Genomic DNA, 18,019 nt, shown 5'->3' with positions numbered 1-18,019 from the left:
ATATCTTTGCAATCTTTTGTGCTTCTTGCGGGGGAATTAATGGGCCTGTAATATCATAAACCATATTTTATTTCTGAGAGTACATAATATTATTATCCATGACAATGGCGCTTGTAAGTTCATTAATATCCATTACATAAAAACAAAAGGGTAAGTTCAAGTGGAATAATCTCTCCAACTGTAACACAAAGAAAAAGAGAGATACTCCTAGATGAGTTTTCAGTTCAGGCTATTTGATTCCCTCTGTCTTCCTTGTGCTCACACACCTAGTACTACACGATGCAATGCTCTTTTACAACAAATATTCTTGTGGTTGCCACGTGCCTCGCCAGTAATTTAGAGGCTAAGATTCTAGCTATGCATCGAACCATTCAAGCCTTCCCGTGTCAGCCACGCGCTCGGGATTAATATAATGCTAATATGTCCATCACATGAGCTGGATACATCTAACTTGGCCATCCTCCTTTTAGCACCCATTTGCACTAATTAGTCCATCCTTGACTTGGAAAATTTGTGGTCTTTCCATAGCCAAATGACAAAGAGGTGACAAAGGATTAGGTGAGAGTTTACCTAGCTTGTGCCATGATTATAAATAGCTATGAGCCCCTAGATATGTTCTGCCCATACCATTACCATAGACGCAGGTCTTTCTCAGGAAGTGAAGAGAGCAGCAGAGTTGCATATCTTGCAGGGTTTATCAGGTAAGCTCTATATAGGTGGCTTCTTCTCTTCTGAGCTCTTCATTTTTATTTGATTTTCCTTTTGCTAGTGTCATTTTTCTGCTTCTAGAAAATGGAGAATACTCATGAATGTCATTCTGCTCCTGTTTCAATACAAGTCCTTGACCTGTTCTCTAACTAATAAGGAGCTAGGAAGCTTTGATCTGCAGAAGATTTTCCGGCACTATACGGCATGTTGTTGATCATCTGACAATGTTGCCACAATTTCATGAAGTTCTCTCTGTAACCTTTGTTTCTTTCCCAATCTAACAAAATCTCGGCCGGCAATCTTCAGTCAGCCCGGCGAAAACACGATTCCATAGAGTTTATCTTGCGGTTGAATTTCCAAAACTGAAGAATTTAATGCCGATCTTTCAGATATGATCAGTATTTCAACCATCGGTATATGAAATCAGAATGCGCTAATCATCAGTATAAGCTGAAATGGAACCAATAATGCATCTTACTCATGTGCATTTCCTTGTCTGTTATAAAAGTTATGCCCTTTACAGCTTTACTAATGTCTAATGCATGAAATAGCAGAAATTTTCTAACACCTGGTGCTACTGTAATGCAGTTTGCGGCGTAAAAGGAGCAGTGTGTAGCAATTAACTGAAACTCAAATCGTCGACCGCTAATTAACTGAGGTATTCAGACAAAGAATAACAGGCATCATGCAACGGTGGACGCGCAACGGGATGCTGAACTTCTCGCAGCCGGCGTCGTCGTCGCCGTTCGGATTCTACGACGCCGGCCACGGGGCGTCGAGCAGCGGCGGCAGCCGGTCGCACGGCTGCAGGAGCCAGAACAAGGACCAGCGCAACCTGGAGAAGAACCTGACCAAGGTGAGGAAGGAGTGGATGAAGGTGAAGGAGGAGATGGGCTACGCGAGGCTCCTCAGCGAGCACCTCAGCGAGACGGTGACGGAGACCGACCGGAAGGTGGCTGCCATGCTCGAGGAGCTCGACCGGACGGACAAGTACATGCAGGATATACTGTCGTCCCAGCAGAAATAGTAGTGACCCATGACATCAGATATTCAGATGCGTATTTTGATGGATTTCTATGTATTTACCTAGCAGCTAGCTAGATCGTCAGCTTCTTTTCTGGGCATTTTTGCCATTGTGGTATTCGGTTTTTTAGCAGATCGATGTCCCGGTACAGGGTATATATAAATCATATGTTACCGATATGTTCTGAAATGTCGTTAAAATTCTTCAGCTTCGCCTCCCTCTATACATGCCACTTCCTTGGTTAGTTGGTTTGCTTGATGAGTCATCTCATCCGATTACCCATTACGTAAGATAAAAGCTAGCAGCATATATATGCCATTAATCTGCACAAGGAGCAAGTATTTGAAACGCAGGAATTTTTCCGGCCAGTTCTTCTGAAAAAACAAAACAAATATATATAGCTAGGTTCTTGTAAAAAATATTTATAAAAAAAAACTGAAGTTATTGCGTTTCAAAGAGAACGAGGTAACCATCGCGTTGGATCAAGTTCCTCATGTATTTTCGGAGCGATTAGCTTTCATTAGATTTAATGGCACGCATTGTGCGTGCTGATCGAACAGTACAACCTGTACTACACACACAGTACTACGTGGTAGCAGTACAAGAGGACTCTATAAGTGGAAGCATGGCAAAGGCGACGGACTAACTTTGACCCGACCAACAAATCCCCAATTAGCAAACAAGGGAAACGTTAGCCCTTTCTCTTCTTCTCTTTACCGTGCAAGCTAAGTCCAGGAAAGTGAAAGCTCAGGGTGTCGATTACATCATAGCTGACGATTTCTGGGGGGTGGTACGTAGTAGCTAGCTACTCCTAGCTGGCTACCCCTCTCTCCTAGCAAAAGGCAAATTTATCTACTCCGTATGTACAATTGTCAAACGTACGAGGAGACAGCAAAAATATATATATTGTGTGTATGAGTGCGTGTCGCCATTAGTCTAATGGGTGCGACTTGATTAGTGATTACCCACTTGGGAAGGCCTCCCCTGCATTATGCCATTAACAAAATCAACTCGACGACGTCAAAACCAGGCGACTCACCCCGGCCTAGGACGGAGACGATACGGTGGGCGCCGTGCCTGACCTGACGCGCCTCGTTCCCTCTCCCGCCGTATTCAAATGCAAATGGCAGCACGGGCTGGGCTCCATGTACATGTGATGTGAGCATAGTTTATTTTTTGATGCTCCCTCCTTGTTGATGCAGAGATAATGAGTATCTCGTGCGTGTTTCTCCGGAAAGGTAATTTAATCCCGATTTGGCCTTGGATGGGCCAGAGATCCACGTACTTGGATGTTGGCTCCCGCTTTATTTTCTTTTCCTTTTTAAACACTAATTACGTTTTTTTTTGAGAAGGGTTTTAAACACTAATTACGTAAGCTGGACCCCGGGTGTTTCTTTCAGAAGTAAGCTGGGCCAGGTGTGCTTAGTCTCTGGCAGGTCAGGTCCATCTCTACCCCAGCACACGCTTGCTGTTGGCACGGACGGCCCAAAATGCTGTAACTCTACTCCCGGGACAAAAGCCCCCAAAACATCGAAATGGGCTGAGAAGCCCATTTTTCCAATCCGACGAGTGACACCACATCTGACTTCTGAGGAATAAGTTCACTTTAGATCCCTTAATTTGTCGTCTAGTCTGAAATTCATCCCTGGATCGTAAAACCAAATATGACGCGTCCCTCAACTAGCAAAATCAGTGCAAATAAGATCCCAAGGTGGTTTGGACGACGATTTCAGTTGACGTGACGCATACATAGCTGGTTTGACTTGGTCTTTGTCCTACATGGCGGTGATGTGGCATTGGAAGCAAAATATAAATTTCATTTTTATAAAAAATGTGAGGCCCACATGTCATTGGGTCCCATCCTCCTCTCAATCTCCATGGACGGCGGCGCCGAACATGGGCAACGCCCGCTCATCCCCGACAAGTAGAGGATAGCGGCGGTGGCATCCTGCCCCACCCCCACCACGAGGGGAGGAGCGGCAGGACGAGGGATCACCTGGCGACGTGGAGGCGGTGGTGGCATCGATGAGGAGGGCACAAAATCTGCTGGTCGTCGTCCGCCTTGACCTCGCCGAACGTGCCATCCCCATTCAACCTCCCTGCACCCCTCGTGTCGTCCTCGACCTCCACTTCCTTCCCCCGCCCGCTCTCGAGCAATCTCGGTGGGCTGACCAGATCAAAGGCAACAGTGGTGGTGAGTTGGGGTCCGTAGCGGTAACATCAGCGAGGAGGGAGTGGTGGTTGAGGGGGAGACAATCATCGTCCGCTTCAGCCTCGCTGACCGCTCTATCCTTAGCTAGCCTCCCCGCACTCTTTCCCTCCCCCCTGGCGTCATCCTCGACCTCCACTTCCCTCACCTGCTCGTTCTCAAGCAGTCTCGGTGGGCGGACCAGATCAAGACGGCGGTGGCTGCGAGTTAGGGGCAGCGATGGTGACATCGACATTGACGAGGAGGGAGTGGTGGAGGGGGGAGACAGGCAAAGAGGTTGGGGACAAGGGAGAGAGATTGGTCGGAGGGAAGGGTCAAGGAAGGGTGGAGGCTAGCGGCAGAACACGTGGCGTCGTCTCGTCGATCCGGGAAGCGGCGACGACGACGCCCATGGCGAGTTCCATTGATTATGACCAAAGGAGCAAGGTCTCCATCTCCTCCCTTTCAACCCACGGTGATAAGAGGAGAGGGGAGAAGAAGGCGCCGCCGTCCATGGAGAAGAGGAGGGTGAGACCCACTGACATGTGGGTTCCGCTATTCTGTTTTAAATGCCACGTTACCGTTACGTAGGACGAGGATCAAGTCAAACTAGTCACGCAGGTGCCACGTTCGTCGAAACTGCCATCCAAACCACCGAGACAAATGAATGGATCTAAAGTAAACTTATTCCGACTTTTAAGCATCGTTCATGGTAGACTATTTCACGTCTAAAAATAATCATAAGAGAGCGATATATAAACCGGTTTGCTGCTGCGAATTCAGTTGCCAAAATCAAAAGGGAAAATTGTAACCATCACGAGAGATTCTGAAACATGGATCTTGTGGTGCTGCAGCCTCAGCATGCAGATGTACGTTGTCAACCGGACGGTATCTCAACCGGTATAATCTGTATATTCTTGCCGTGAGCGTCACCCGTTAAAAGTTCCCATCGAACTGAGATACGTGGCTTCTCCGGTATCTACCAGGCTTAATTTCTCTCGCTTCAGGTAGAGCTGCCAACTACGTGGCCTGATAGCAGGCCATCAAAATGTCGGACGAATGCATCCGGTGGCACGCGTACGCCGTAAAAAAAGTGGCAACTATAGTAGTACTATTTTGCCAAGCGAAAACACGCGAAATTGGGTGAAAAAGACCGAGAAACTGGCAGTGGGCGCGAGTGGGTCACTGGCTCACTGCGCGCGGGGCGCGGACACGTTGGACGGGTGGAGCCGTGAGATGCTCTGTGTGGTGACATCCGAAGCGTCCAAACCTGTGTACATGGGCCATGGCCCATGGGGCTCGTGGTCGAAAATGCAGAGACGTGTCTGCTTTGCCTGCACTTTTTTATGCTGCTCTGTTTTACTTACTGCTCCATCGCTGCTGATTACCTGTGCGTGAATTGCAGTACAACATGTCAGTTTACAATCGAGTTGTATTCTCATAGTTTCATGTTTTTTCTTGGATATAAAGACGTTCTAGGATGACATAGCATTTTAGTGCAGTCATAACCTCGAAATTACAACATACAGTACTAAATTGAGGACAAGAGAAAATATTTTTTTTTTATTTCACAGTCTGGCTTGGCTATTGGAAATATCATACAGTGTCTTCACTGGAATAATGTTATTTCGCATAATCATTCGAACAGGTAGCCAGGTAGGACTGGAAATTCTGGAAAGAAAAAAAAAGAAAAGGGAAAAAGGAGTAGTTAGGCGGGCAGTCTCCGGAAATGAGGCGCCAATCCAAAACGTGAGACGGGAAACGATCCTCGCAGCCCCGCGGCTGACATTATCCTCCTCACCATCATCGCCACCATCCGCAGCAGCAGCAGCAGCAGCTCGCGCGCATAAAGCCCTCCACGACATCCGCACGCTCCCGCGGCGCGCGCAGGCGGCAGGCTAAGGCAAAAGGCGAAGGGAGGGAGAGCTAGAGCTAGCGCTCGCGGCAGAGGCAAAGGACGAGAAAAGCCGGCCACCTCCGCCCGCCGACAGCCATGGCAGCAACCGAGGCGCCAGTGCTGCGGGCCGCCGGGCCCGCGCGCCGGCCGGCCGTCTCCGCCGCGTCCGCCTCGCGCCTCCTCCTCGGCCACCGCCCCTTCCCCGCGCCGTCGCCCGCCTCGTCCCGCTCCCGCTACGCCGCGGCGGTGGCGGCTGGCGTCCGCCCGCGCCCGCGCCCGCGCCCGCGCAGGCCGCGCCTATCGGTCGTCGCCATGGCCGGCAATGGTGAGCGAGCCACAGTCTGGCGTTACTTGCTGTGTTTGTTCCAGTTCTTTTTTTTTTTGACCCTGGACGTGGGGATGATGGTCTGCAGTGTAAAGTGTGCACTGACGGTGTTCGATGAAATGGGCCAAAAGGATTATCTTTCGTTCTTTCTCAGAGTTGAAGATGATTATCACGCAGTATTATAGAATTTAGGAGTGTTCTATTGGATAGTGTATTAGTTGATCTTTTGCTACTACTAGTTTTGCAAAAGAGAAGGTTGAGGCAGCATGCTGGCGACCGTGCTTAGGATTGTTGATGGGCTGCTGCTTTGTTAGATAAACCATTGATGAAGTTGCTTCTAACTAAAGAGTAATTGGTTTAGAAGCTCTTCTGGAGCTCATAACTACTCATGGCATTGATTTCTGTAAATGGTTGTTGTAGTACTAGAATATCTTCCCAATAGAACAAACTGAGAAGCAAGGAATAGAGAGATGCGAGGATATGGCTCCATAAACATCTAAAATAGAATATACACATAGCTATGTAATTAAATGAATGTCCTCTCCATGTTTGTGTAGTTAGCAAAAAGAATATGGTCGATGGCATTTTGCTCTTACACAATAGACTTGTATGCATGTAACTTATCTTGTCGATGCAACATATTGAATAAATGCTTTACTTTCTTTTAATTGCTGTCTTTTACGCATCTCCTAATGAATATTGTGCAGAAGTGAGTTTCTATTTTGCAGTAAAGTTTGTCATTAAGTTAATTACATAAGATCTGGAAGCCAAGTCTCTTGGATTCCTTTTCACTTTTCATTTTGTAGATTCACAGTTTTCAACCAAAATAAATTACATTGCTTTCTTCAACCTATCGATTACATTAATATTGACATATTTTACTTTTGTATACAGATCGGCAAGTGCCTTTGATGGATTACCGCAATATTGGTATCATGGCACATATAGATGCAGGAAAGACAACAACTACAGAACGTGTTTTGTACTACACAGGAAGGAACTACAAAATTGGTGAGGTCCACGAGGGAACAGCTACGATGGACTGGATGGAGCAAGAACAAGAGAGAGGAATAACCATTACGTCTGCAGCAACTACTGCTTTCTGGAACAAACATAGAATCAACATCATCGATACTCCTGGGCATGTCGACTTCACTCTTGAGGTTGAGCGTGCTCTCAGGGTGTTGGATGGAGCTATATGTCTATTTGACAGTGTTGCTGGGGTAGAACCACAATCTGAAACCGTGTGGCGCCAAGCTGATAAATATGGGGTTCCGAGAATATGTTTTGTAAACAAAATGGACCGCCTTGGTGCTAACTTCTTTAGAACTAGAGACATGATAATCGCAAATTTAGGTGCGAAGCCTTTGGTAATACAGTTGCCCATTGGTTCAGAGGACAATTTCCAAGGAGTTATCGATCTAGTCAAGATGAAGGCTATTGTATGGACAGGAGAGGAACTTGGTGCAAAATTTTCTTATCAGGATATACCTGCTGATCTCCAAGAGATGGCTGATGACTACAAAGCTCAGATGATGGAAACTATTGTAGAGTTGGATGATGATGTTATGGAGACTTATCTAGAAGGTGGCGAAATAGACGAGGAAACTGTCAAGAGATTGATCCGAAAGGGAACAATATCTGCCAGCTTTGTTCCTGTTCTATGTGGTTCGGCCTTTAAAAACAAGGGTGTCCAACCACTGCTTGATGCTGTTGTTGATTACTTGCCATCACCACTTGACCTACCACCAATGAAGGGCACTGATCCAGAGGACCCTGAACTGATCCTTGAAAGAAAGCCTAGTGATGATGAGCCATTTTCTGGGTTAGCTTTCAAGATCATGACTGACCCATTTGTGGGATCATTGACATTTGTTCGCATATACTCTGGGAAGCTGGTTGCTGGTTCATATGTTCTCAATGCAAACAAAGATAAGAAGGAAAGAATCGGAAGGCTTCTAGAGATGCATGCGAACAGTAAGGAAGATATAACAGTTGCTGTGGCAGGTGACATAGTAGCTCTTGCTGGTCTCAAAGATACAATTACTGGTGAAACTCTTAGTGACCCAGATAAGCCTGTTGTGCTTGAACGCATGGAATTTCCTGATCCTGTCATTAAAGTTGCTATTGAACCAAAGACCAAAGCTGATGCTGACAAAATGGCAACCGGACTAATCAAGCTTGCTCAAGAAGACCCATCATTCCACTTCTCTAGAGATGAGGAGACCAACCAGACTGTTATTGAAGGAATGGGAGAATTGCACCTTGACATCATTGTTGACAGATTAAAGAGAGAATTCAGGGTAAGTATTCTGATTAGCTTTATTGTTTCTGTACATGCCCCACTCCCCCACGTAATTACTCTACATTCATGCGCAAATCATATTGAACGGTTGTTATTGTGCTTATAAACCACACCATTTCCTATGTGCTTAGATTTTCCCTTTTCCTCAGCTAAGCTAAGAGAAACTACCTGATAAGATAGTAAAATGTTCTTTTGGTTAGCTTATTTATTTATGTTCTATGACTTAATAGCTCGGTTCTTCAATTATGCCACTTATCTCACCAAATAATCTTATTAAAGTCCTAGGAATAGAAGCATTCCACTAGTTTTTTGTATTCATAATTGCACCCAAGAGTTTTAACTTGAGCTCTTAAATATGCAACTGCACAGGTTGAAGCAAATGTTGGAGCTCCGCAAGTCAACTACCGTGAAAGTATTTCCAAGATTTCAGAAGTACAATACGTTCACAAGAAACAGTCTGGTGGATCTGGGCAATTTGCGGACATTATTGTGCGATTCGAGCCTTTGGAGGCTGGAAGTGGGTATGAATTCAAGAGTGAAATAAAGGGAGGGGCAGTTCCAAAAGAATATGTACCAGGCGTGATGAAGGGAATTGAGGAAAGCTTGCCCAATGGTGTCCTTGCTGGTTACCCTGTTGTGGACCTCCGAGCGGTGCTGGTTGATGGCTCATACCATGATGTTGATTCAAGTGTCCTGGCATTCCAAATTGCAGCCAGAGGTGCATTCCGTGAAGGATTGAGGAAGGCTGGTCCAAGACTCCTGGAACCTATAATGAAAGTTGAGGTGATAACCCCTGAGGAGCATTTGGGTGATGTTATTGGTGATTTGAACTCCAGAAGAGGACAGGTCAATAGCTTCGGGGATAAACCTGGTGGCCTGAAGGTAGCACAAAATATATCCTTTCCCTTTATTAGCCATACAGTTGAAATGTGGCCTGAGACTTACAGTGGTATATTATTATTTGATGCAGGTTGTCGATGCTTTCGTGCCACTTGCGGAGATGTTCCAGTACGTCAGCACGCTGAGAGGAATGACCAAGGGGCGCGCGTCTTACACGATGCAGCTCGCCAAGTTCGACGTCGTCCCACAGCACATCCAGAACGAGCTCTCTGCGGCGAAACAGGAGGAAGCTAGTACTGCTTAATTTTTTTTCCAGATTTTGGTAGATATACTAAACGGCGACACCGGAGCAGGTGGATAATAGGACATCCAAGTGTATGTAGCTTTGTAGCGTCAAGCCCCTCGGGGAGATATTGTTTGCCATTGTTTTGGACCTGATAATGGCCTTGTCAAGTTCTTTTCTTCTTTTTGAAGACTGCCTTGTTAAGGTTTTCAGAAGAGAAAGCGGTACCTATAAAATTTTTGTTTCCTTGCTCTAGCTGAGACGTCCTCTTATTTCTGCCCTTCTGCGTTTCGTTCTGCTTGTTACAATGGTGTGGATAGATTGTGTGCAGTTATTTATATTTTCTTTGTTTTATATTATAAGTCGTTTGACTTTTTTCTTAATCAAAATTCTTTAGATTTGACCAAGTTTATAGAAAAAAATTTAGCAAATATATACAACACTAAATTAGTTTCATTAAATTTAGCATAAAATGTATTTTGATATTATATTTGTTTTGTATTGAAAATATCAGTATATTTTTCTATAAACTTAATCAAACTTAAAAAATTTAACTAAGAAAAAAAATTCAAACAACTTACAAAATGAACGGAGGGAGCATATATTATAACATATTATAAGTTATCTAAGCAATGGCATATAAAGCTGCTTTTAGAGAAATGTAACTAGTTAGAGAGCAGCGATACGTAAAATTCTTAAACCTATATAGGCTGAGAAGAACACCTCCTAAACTAAGCCAAGAGAGCGCGTGTAGAACTCCATTGGTTGCTCTAAAAAATCAAACCAAAGCCAAATTAAAATTTTACAATTTTAGTTTTAAAGTTAATTTTAAGATATTTTAACGTAGTTTTTTTTCCAACATTGACTTAAAAACACATATATAAAAGTTTTAGACAAATTATTTTCTGATCGCTAATAAACCATTACGGTTACAATAAACATGTGAAAGGGCATGTAGGTTAGTGGTTGCAGTGACTTGAGTAGCACCCTAAGGTCCTGAGTTCAAATCTCCGTAGGAGCGAATTTCAGACTAGGTTATTTAAAAGCATGCATATATCCGGTTGGATGTAGAGACCGGGTAAAAATACCCTTCTCTAAAAACACACTTACAAATAAACATATGGTCAACACTGAAGACGTATATGAAAGTTTTACACAAATTATTTTCTGATCGCGACTTTTAAAATAAACATATGGTCAACACTGAAGACGTATATGAAAGTTTTACACAAATTATTTTCTGATCGCGACTTTTAGGTCGTGGTGACTGATTAGGCATTTTTCTGCATAGGACACCATTAATTTTTTTATAACATTTCCCTATTCATCTTATTAAAAAATTTAAAATAAATATGTATATATCAATAAGACGAATGGTTAAAATCGGTTATAGGGTCATGTCAAAAGTAAAAGATCAGCAGTATGGAAATTCGGCTCAGCCATGACCAATCGGAATTTGCATAAACACGATTGTACTGTACAAAAATTCGACGACGAATTTTGCATTCAGAAGTTTCCAGGCACACCGATCAGATTACTCTATCCCTGGCCCTTTCAGCATGTCTACTTCATTTGGACTATCCCTGCACTTACTAGCTTCTGGATCTTCTGCATCACTCCGGGGTTCTTGAGATGCGCCTGAGCAGCCTTCGGATTCTCCTGGAAGTCGGTCAACACCTGCAGAACAGCATTACGATGGTCACTAGGCTACCAGAATAATCCATCACCTACCAACACTTCAATTCAACAGGTCATCTAATTATGTTTACCTGCTGCATGATAGGATCCTTCAGAATGTTCTGGATTTCTGGGTCCTGCATAGCCTTGTTCTGCAAAATAGAAGCGGACACTAAGTTAACATCACTGCTCTTATCTTACCAAACCAAGTTGTGTTTAGGTCCAGAGGGGTAAAGTTTTGGTATGTCACATCAGATATACGGACACACATTTGAAGTATTAAACATAGTCTAAAAACAAATTACAGAATCCGCCTATAAACCGTGGGACGAATTTATTAAGCCTAATTAATCCGTTATTAGCAAATGTTTACGGTAGCACCACATTGTCAAATCATAACGCAATTAGGTTTAAAAGATTCATTTCGCAATTCACACGCAATCTGTGTAATTAGTTAATTTTTTCGTCTATATTTAATACTCTATACATGTATTCAAACATTCAATGTGACAGGGTGTTAAATTTTGTCAGAGATCTAAACAGGGCCCCAGTTGATGCACCTAGGGCACCACTGTGGTTGGAACTGGATTACTGGAAGGAGAGCCTTACCTGTCTTTCTTGCAATTCCTCCTGGCTCAGTTCCCCTCTGCTAGCCTTGTTGATCCGCTGGACACATCTGAAAAAAGACGGGCACAGTTAAGTAAGGACGCTGCACAGTGGAAAGGCGACAGTGCTCGATCTCCTTCGCTAAGCATTGCTTACCTCCTAACACCATCAAGCAACTCCTGGTTGTTCGGGTCATGCTTTAGGCCGGCCTGATAGGTTTCCAGTGCTTTGTCATATTCTTTCATGAAAAATTGGATTGCACCTTTCCTTGTGTATCCCTTGGAGAATGTAGGATCTAGTTCAATGCATTTTTCAGCATCTTTGAGACCTTCAGGCATTGCTCCAAGCTTGGTATAACAGGCGGCCCTGTTGCTGTATACCTGAAATACAGTCCATGTAACCTAAGCTTAGAACCACTGAGACCAAACCCACCATAGATTCATAGAACAACAATGAGGAAGCATGCTTAGCATTTTCAAATACTATGGAGAAAAAAAACCAGATGTTTGACCAATTCACATTATCCAATCTGTTCTCCGTCAGATGTACTCATGCAAACCAACATTGCAGTGAAGTACAGGCTTTAAACAGCTGCTGTGCTTAAGCAATTGAGTAAGAACAAAGAATTTACCCTTGGATCCTTGGGGTTTCTCCTGAGAGCTTCACTGTAATGCTTCACTGCTTCTGGGTATTTCTGCTGCTTGAAGAATTCATTACCTGCACATGAGTGGACCAAAATCAAAGTTTCATCCTCATCACCACCTGCAACAAGAAACACAGTGATAATAACAGATTTGCCACAACATACCTTTCTCTCGCTCCTCATCAGCTATTTTTGGATCATAGTACTCTTGCTGCTCTAGCTCCTTCTTTGCTATTTCAGCATCATTCAGTTTCTTCAGGGTATCTGGGTTTCTGTGCTCAGTCAGAGCCTTTTGGTAAGTCTCAATGGCAACATCATAATCTTTGAAGCACTTAGCAATCTTAGCAAGAGCAGTTCCCTTTCTGGTCAGTGCCCTAGAGATGATCTTGAAATCAGCATGAAGTTCCCTTCCCCTCTCAACAGCCTTATCACAGTCGTTGATGCACTCATCATACTGCAAATTGGGGAAAATATTGGCATATTAGCTTTTAGGACATAACATTACAACATATATAACGCTAAAAGATCCAATAGTTGAACCGCCCCTTGCATCACAATCATTTACATGGCTATAATTCATCACTTTCTTATTTGAAACAGACAATGCATCACTTTCTTAAACGAGGCAAGGCATCTCGACCTGTGCTGCTGAGTGCAAGCATAGCAAACGCATATTCCTTTCCTCACAACATTCAATTGGCTGTCGTCTAAAATTAGAGCACTGCAATCTAGAACTGCTGGTATATGCTAAACCAGGTAAGTATAATCACACTAAACCTCTAGGTAAGTAATCACATTAATCGATTTCATGGGGAAGTACTAATTCTTCACCAAAGCACACAATAATCTGAACTTTCTCGAAAGAAATCAATGGAGGACAACAATTAGCACAGTACAAAAAGAAACACTCACCTTTCCCATCTCAAGGTAAACGGCGGCTCGGTTGGTGAGGTAGGAGACGTCCTCATCGTCGAGCTCCATGGCTTTTGTGTAGTGTTGGATCGCCGTCTCAAAATCCTTCTTGTAAGCGGCGTTGCCCGCTTCTTTCTCCTCCTGCGCTGCGGCCTTCCTTTCCTTCCGCTCCTTCTCCTCCTCTGTCACCTCCATCGGCTCGGGCTCGGGTTCAGGTTCCCTCGCCTTCGTCTCCGGCTGGTGCTGCTGCTGCTGCGGCGGAGGCGGCGGAGTCGACTGCGCCGGCGGCCGCGGAGGCGCGTCATTGTTCGGTAGCCTGAGGTTAAGCATGAGGCTGAGCACCTGGACCATCCGGGGATCGGAGAGGTAGTTGTTGAGGCTGCTGGGATTCCGCTGCACGTCGCGCAGCATCCGCATGAAATCCGGCTGGTCGAGGTAGGGGCGCGTGGTGGGGTCGGCGGCCATCCTGCTCCAGAGCTCGGGGCCCTGGAACACCTTGCCGATGGCGCCGGCGCCGGACGCCGGCGCCGGGCGGCGCGCCTGGCGGGCATGGGCGAGGCCGTCCTTGAGTGCCCCGTTCGACGGCTCGAGGGCGAGCCCCTTCTCGTAGGCCGCCACGGCGCCCGCGGCGTCGCCGAGGCCGAGGCGCGCGGCGCCGAGGCGGGAGCAACCCTTGGCCCAGTCGGGCCTGAGCGCGACGGTCCTCTCGGCGTCGGCGAGCGCCTCCGGGTAGCGGTGGAGCGAGGCGTAGGCCGCCGATCGGTTGGAGTAGAGGACGTGGTTGTCGGGCGCGAGCGCGATGGCGTCGGTGAAGTGCGCCGCCGCCTCCTCGAAGCGGCCGGCGGAGAACGCGGCGTTGCCCTTGGCCTTCGCCTCGTCGGCCATCGCGCGCGGCGGCGGGGCTGATCGATCGGGAAGCGAAGCGGAGCGGGCGATCGAGATCGTTGGATCGGAATCGGTTGGTGGCTTGGTGCGTGTTTGGACGGGGGCGTCGAGGGGGAGAAAGTATATAAAGGTCACGGTTCTCAAGAGTCGCGCGATCTCAACGGTTCTGGAAGATTCCGGAGGGTGGGAGAAAGCCGGGAACTCGCGAGATTGCACGGCGACTACCAGTAGAAGATCTGAAGATGCAATTGGGAGAACATTAAAATCATAGCTATGTTTGGTTTGTTGTAAAAATAGTAAAATACATCATCAAATTTTAGTGTTGCTGAATTTAATCTTGACATAAAGAGAAGGCAGATAAGCTCTTGCCATCACAATTTTGTCATGCTACCATACTGAAATCCGGAACCTTCCACATATAAAACTACACCGAAATTTGCTAAGAACTCAGATCAACCCAAACGAAATGTTTTTGTCTTTACCAAATCTGATAATACTACAGATTTAGCAAAAAAAATGGTACAGTTTATTCCGGCGGTGAACCAAATGTAAATGTGCCTCATGTTTGGATCGGCGTATGCAACAACATGAATTTGCATGGTGAAACTGAAACAGTGAATTGGATGGGAATTCATCTTATTTGCACTAGTAATTGACCCGTGCTAACGCTACGATAATATTTAGTAATGCAAATTAAATTATTAAAGTTTATCATTCTTAAAAAAAAGAATGACAGAGCCAATTATTATATTGTTAATTACATAGCGATGTGAGTAAAATAACATCGTGACTTTTCTATCTTTTGATTTTAAACAATGCAAGCCTATTGTACAACTTCACAATCAGGCATAGACATAGAAGTCCATAGCATCTAATATTTGATCTATATCTGGTTTACGATAGAACTTCAGTCTTAAAGCATTTCCCTTTTTCATTTGATCACCTGGCCCAAGAGAATTTGATCACCTAACCCTAAACCCTAAGAGACCTTGCATCTTCTTTCCCTCAGTAGAACATACAAAGCAAAGACATAAGTTGAGTCTGCAGGTGGCTTTGTCGCTCACCCAGTCACCAAGGTCTTCTCGCCGATCAGAAAGTACTATAAACTTAATGGATCTGGATCTGGGAAACAAATTTACATGTGCATTTCAGCCAATTAAATGATCCAAGTACTTAAGCTGACCAAAAATGTCCAACATGCTTCAGCTTGGTGTCATCTACCTCAAGCTAATGGCGGTGAAAGTTTACAAAATAAATTTCCAGTTCACATATAGTACCAGATGATCTGGAACGATTCACTTTGGCAGCACGGGCCGCGCCTCAATTGATCAATCGATATTAGCCGCTGCATGTTCGGAATTTTAGATTTTCAGACTTTCAAACCAAAGTTAAGACTTTCAGAATTAACTTTTATCAATGAATATTCCAAAGTTTAGACTTTCAAAATCTTAACCATGGTAACTTATAAATTAAACTGCCTTATCATGTGCTTCCATGTATGCCTATTTACATTCTGAAATTTTAACATAGCTATATACATATTCTGAAATATACCATGTGCTGAATGCCTGAATCTGAAACAACAACATTAGTTTTCTGCAAGTATTCATTAAAAAAAATATGCAGCAATCTTGTATAATGTACCAAACTATCCAAGCAAGACAAGCAAGATGATGTTGATTTTAGGTGCTGAATTAAGGTAATGTAATAAGAAAAAGAATATATTTCTAAAATTTAATGATTTTCCTCATCAATTTGACTATATCACAAATATACTCCATACATTAATTTTCAAAGCATAGGCATAAAGCTTCAAAAAGCAAGCCATAGATAAACACTTATAGTGCCCAAAGCACAAATTTATTCCATCACATGTCAAAATAGAGATCATTATATTTTCTCTAAATAGCAAATATGGGGTAAATAAATGAATAAAGTTCAGAAGTGAAACAACCCTTGCCAAAGCCCGCCAAACAACTATGCATTCCAACATTGTGTACATTATTGAGCTCAGAACTAACATATGAATTTCAGTCGATATAACACATGAATCTGTCATGTATTGCAAACTGAAATGCTAATTTTGTAACTCCAATCCAATATGAAGAATCGATGTTTGTTGGTGACAAGAGCGAAGTGGTATTTAGGAGCAAATATAAACAACTTAACCGGGAGATAAGCAACAACCCAAGCGTAGAACCTATCAGGAATATCCTTAACCTTTAGCTACATCTACCTTCCAGCACATCTGAAAAAGTTGCTCCCAGGTTGTACACTGGTGGATAGCAGAGGGCTTCGTGCAAGGGAGAGGTGGAAACAAAATGCAGGAATTGAGAAACACTGTATGAAGGCAGTGACCTGATGTTGGCAAGCCAGCGCACTTGATGACTGATAGCATACTTTATGGAGTAAAATGGACAATTTCCTTAAAAAGAAGAACTGATGAAGAACCACTACTTTAAGTGCATCAGTTGTTAACCAATAGTATTAAATTTAAAAGTAGCAAATTATCATGAGTTGCTCATATAATGCTGAATGTTACCTGACCAACATCGGCACGGTAGAAGTAGGAAGGCCTCGCGGAATCAAAGCTGCATCTCCACGGGTTTCTAAGACCCAATGCCCAAACTTCTAGTTCTAAGTCACTGTCATCAGTGTATGGGTTGTCTTTTGGAATGGAGTAGTTACCCCACAAGCTGGTTAGCAATTTCACTCTGTCCTGTAAAGGGAAAAAAGGGAACAAATTATCAAATACAGTACATGCTGATGCTCCATATATTGCTAATTGTTTGTCTTATGTGAGAGGAGATTTATCACAAATAAATATGTGAAGTCGTTTGCAAAAAATTCAGTTCGTATGTTTGAAGTTCATCATAAACATATTTATCTACCCACCCCATTACCTACTTACACAAATATAAGTAGTGAATCCAGATAACTGGGTTGTTGCTATATAGGAAAAAATTGCAGAAGTAGCAGTACCTATCTCATGACGGTGGAAAAAAGACACTCAAATAAATTTGATTACCTGTATCACCATCCTGTTTTGCAACTCGTAGCAAAATGGAGTACAGTAATAAAATCCTATTACCAGTTGCAATAGTACAATGGAACTTAGCTGATTCCCATAATTTGTAGTATACACATGATGACACAAAGGGATGGATGGGGTCTAGTTGTACAAGAAGGGCTCTGCAACACTATTTTATCTCCATTACCAAATTCTCTGTAACACTATTCTATGTGCATTACCAAAATCAGAACTCAAAAAAAGCAGGAATTCATTCAGATCGTAACCTGGTCAAATTCTTGTGAGCAAAAATTTACCTTGGGCACAGAGGAGATCGGCAAAGGTGGCCACCGGTGACGATGCGGACGGGAGAGATCAACGCTAGCGGAGCAGATCGGTGAGCGACCGTCGGTGGCGATGCGGACGGGAGAGATCGGCTCGGGCGGAGGCGCGGAGGAGATCGACGACGTTGGTGACGCTGGCCGACGGGAGAGGGATGGGCGTTGTTGGCGTGGCGGCGTCTCGATGGCGGATGGCGCTGGATAGGGCGATGGAGCGATGCGAGAGAGAGGAGGCGACGTCGCGATGGCTGATGGCGCTGGATAGAGCGATGGCGGCGGCGTGAGGGTGCAGCGTCGGTGGCGTGCGAGAGAGAGGAGGATGCGTGTGAGGAGCGTGATTGGGGGGATGCGCGTGAGGAAAGGGGAGAGGAGGAC

General features: G+C 44.5%; 3 protein-coding genes and 1 long non-coding RNA gene across 4 annotated transcripts; 2 read left to right on the top strand and 2 right to left on the bottom strand.

The window, feature by feature from the left end:
• Positions 1 to 619: 619 nt before the first annotated feature.
• LOC9271011 (uncharacterized) lies at positions 620 to 1,911 on the top strand. The gene is made up of 2 exons (XM_015779801.3): positions 620 to 701; positions 1,297 to 1,911. Exon 2 carries the CDS (start codon positions 1,394 to 1,396, stop codon positions 1,733 to 1,735), a length of 342 nt encoding a protein of 113 aa, XP_015635287.1. The 5' UTR covers positions 620 to 701; positions 1,297 to 1,393; the 3' UTR covers positions 1,736 to 1,911.
• A 3,745-nt stretch (positions 1,912 to 5,656) lies between these two features.
• Positions 5,657 to 9,825, top strand: LOC4336525 (elongation factor G-1, chloroplastic). Its single transcript, XM_015781040.2, has 4 exons — positions 5,657 to 6,142; positions 7,037 to 8,445; positions 8,817 to 9,329; positions 9,418 to 9,825. The coding sequence occupies exons 1-4, from the start codon at positions 5,914 to 5,916 to the stop codon at positions 9,589 to 9,591; spliced, it is 2,325 nt and encodes a 774-aa protein (XP_015636526.2). The 5' UTR covers positions 5,657 to 5,913; the 3' UTR covers positions 9,592 to 9,825.
• Positions 9,826 to 10,993: 1,168 nt separating this feature from the next.
• On the bottom strand, positions 10,994 to 14,388 carry LOC4336524 (hsp70-Hsp90 organizing protein). Its single transcript, XM_015781039.3, has 7 exons — positions 13,409 to 14,388; positions 12,662 to 12,950; positions 12,485 to 12,570; positions 12,010 to 12,233; positions 11,857 to 11,923; positions 11,340 to 11,399; positions 10,994 to 11,247 (listed from the first exon to the last, which is right to left on the bottom strand). Exons 1-7 carry the CDS (start codon positions 14,291 to 14,293, stop codon positions 11,134 to 11,136), a joined length of 1,725 nt encoding a protein of 574 aa, XP_015636525.1. The 5' UTR covers positions 14,294 to 14,388; the 3' UTR covers positions 10,994 to 11,133.
• Positions 14,389 to 15,416: 1,028 nt separating this feature from the next.
• Positions 15,417 to 18,002, bottom strand: LOC107280793 (uncharacterized). The gene is made up of 3 exons (XR_001545554.3): positions 17,621 to 18,002; positions 16,836 to 17,012; positions 15,417 to 15,638 (listed from the first exon to the last, which is right to left on the bottom strand). It is a non-coding gene; the product is annotated as an uncharacterized lncRNA (long non-coding RNA).
• Positions 18,003 to 18,019: the final 17 nt, after the last annotated feature.

Source organism: Oryza sativa, chromosome 4, assembly GCF_034140825.1.
Source record: "Oryza sativa Japonica Group chromosome 4, ASM3414082v1".
Taxonomy (NCBI): domain Eukaryota; kingdom Viridiplantae; phylum Streptophyta; class Magnoliopsida; order Poales; family Poaceae; genus Oryza; species Oryza sativa.
The sequence above is the reverse complement of the archived record's forward strand: the minus strand, read 5'-3'. Positions and strand labels throughout refer to the sequence as shown.

Coding starts and splice junctions, on each gene's coding strand:
- LOC9271011 (XM_015779801.3), top strand. CDS start 1,394: ATGCAACGGTGGACGCGCAACGGGATGCTGAACTTCTCGCAGCCGGCG.
- LOC4336525 (XM_015781040.2), top strand. CDS start 5,914: ATGGCAGCAACCGAGGCGCCAGTGCTGCGGGCCGCCGGGCCCGCGCGC. Junction 6,143..7,036: donor CGTCGCCATGGCCGGCAATG/GTGAGCGAGCCA, acceptor TTTTGTATACAG/ATCGGCAAGTGCCTTTGATG. Junction 9,330..9,417: donor ATAAACCTGGTGGCCTGAAG/GTAGCACAAAAT, acceptor TATTTGATGCAG/GTTGTCGATGCTTTCGTGCC.
- LOC4336524 (XM_015781039.3), bottom strand. CDS start 14,293: ATGGCCGACGAGGCGAAGGCCAAGGGCAACGCCGCGTTCTCCGCCGGC. Junction 12,951..13,408: donor TTTACCTTGAGATGGGAAAG/GTGAGTGTTTCT, acceptor CCCAATTTGCAG/TATGATGAGTGCATCAACGA. Junction 11,400..11,856: donor AGGAATTGCAAGAAAGACAG/GTAAGGCTCTCC, acceptor TCTATTTTGCAG/AACAAGGCTATGCAGGACCC.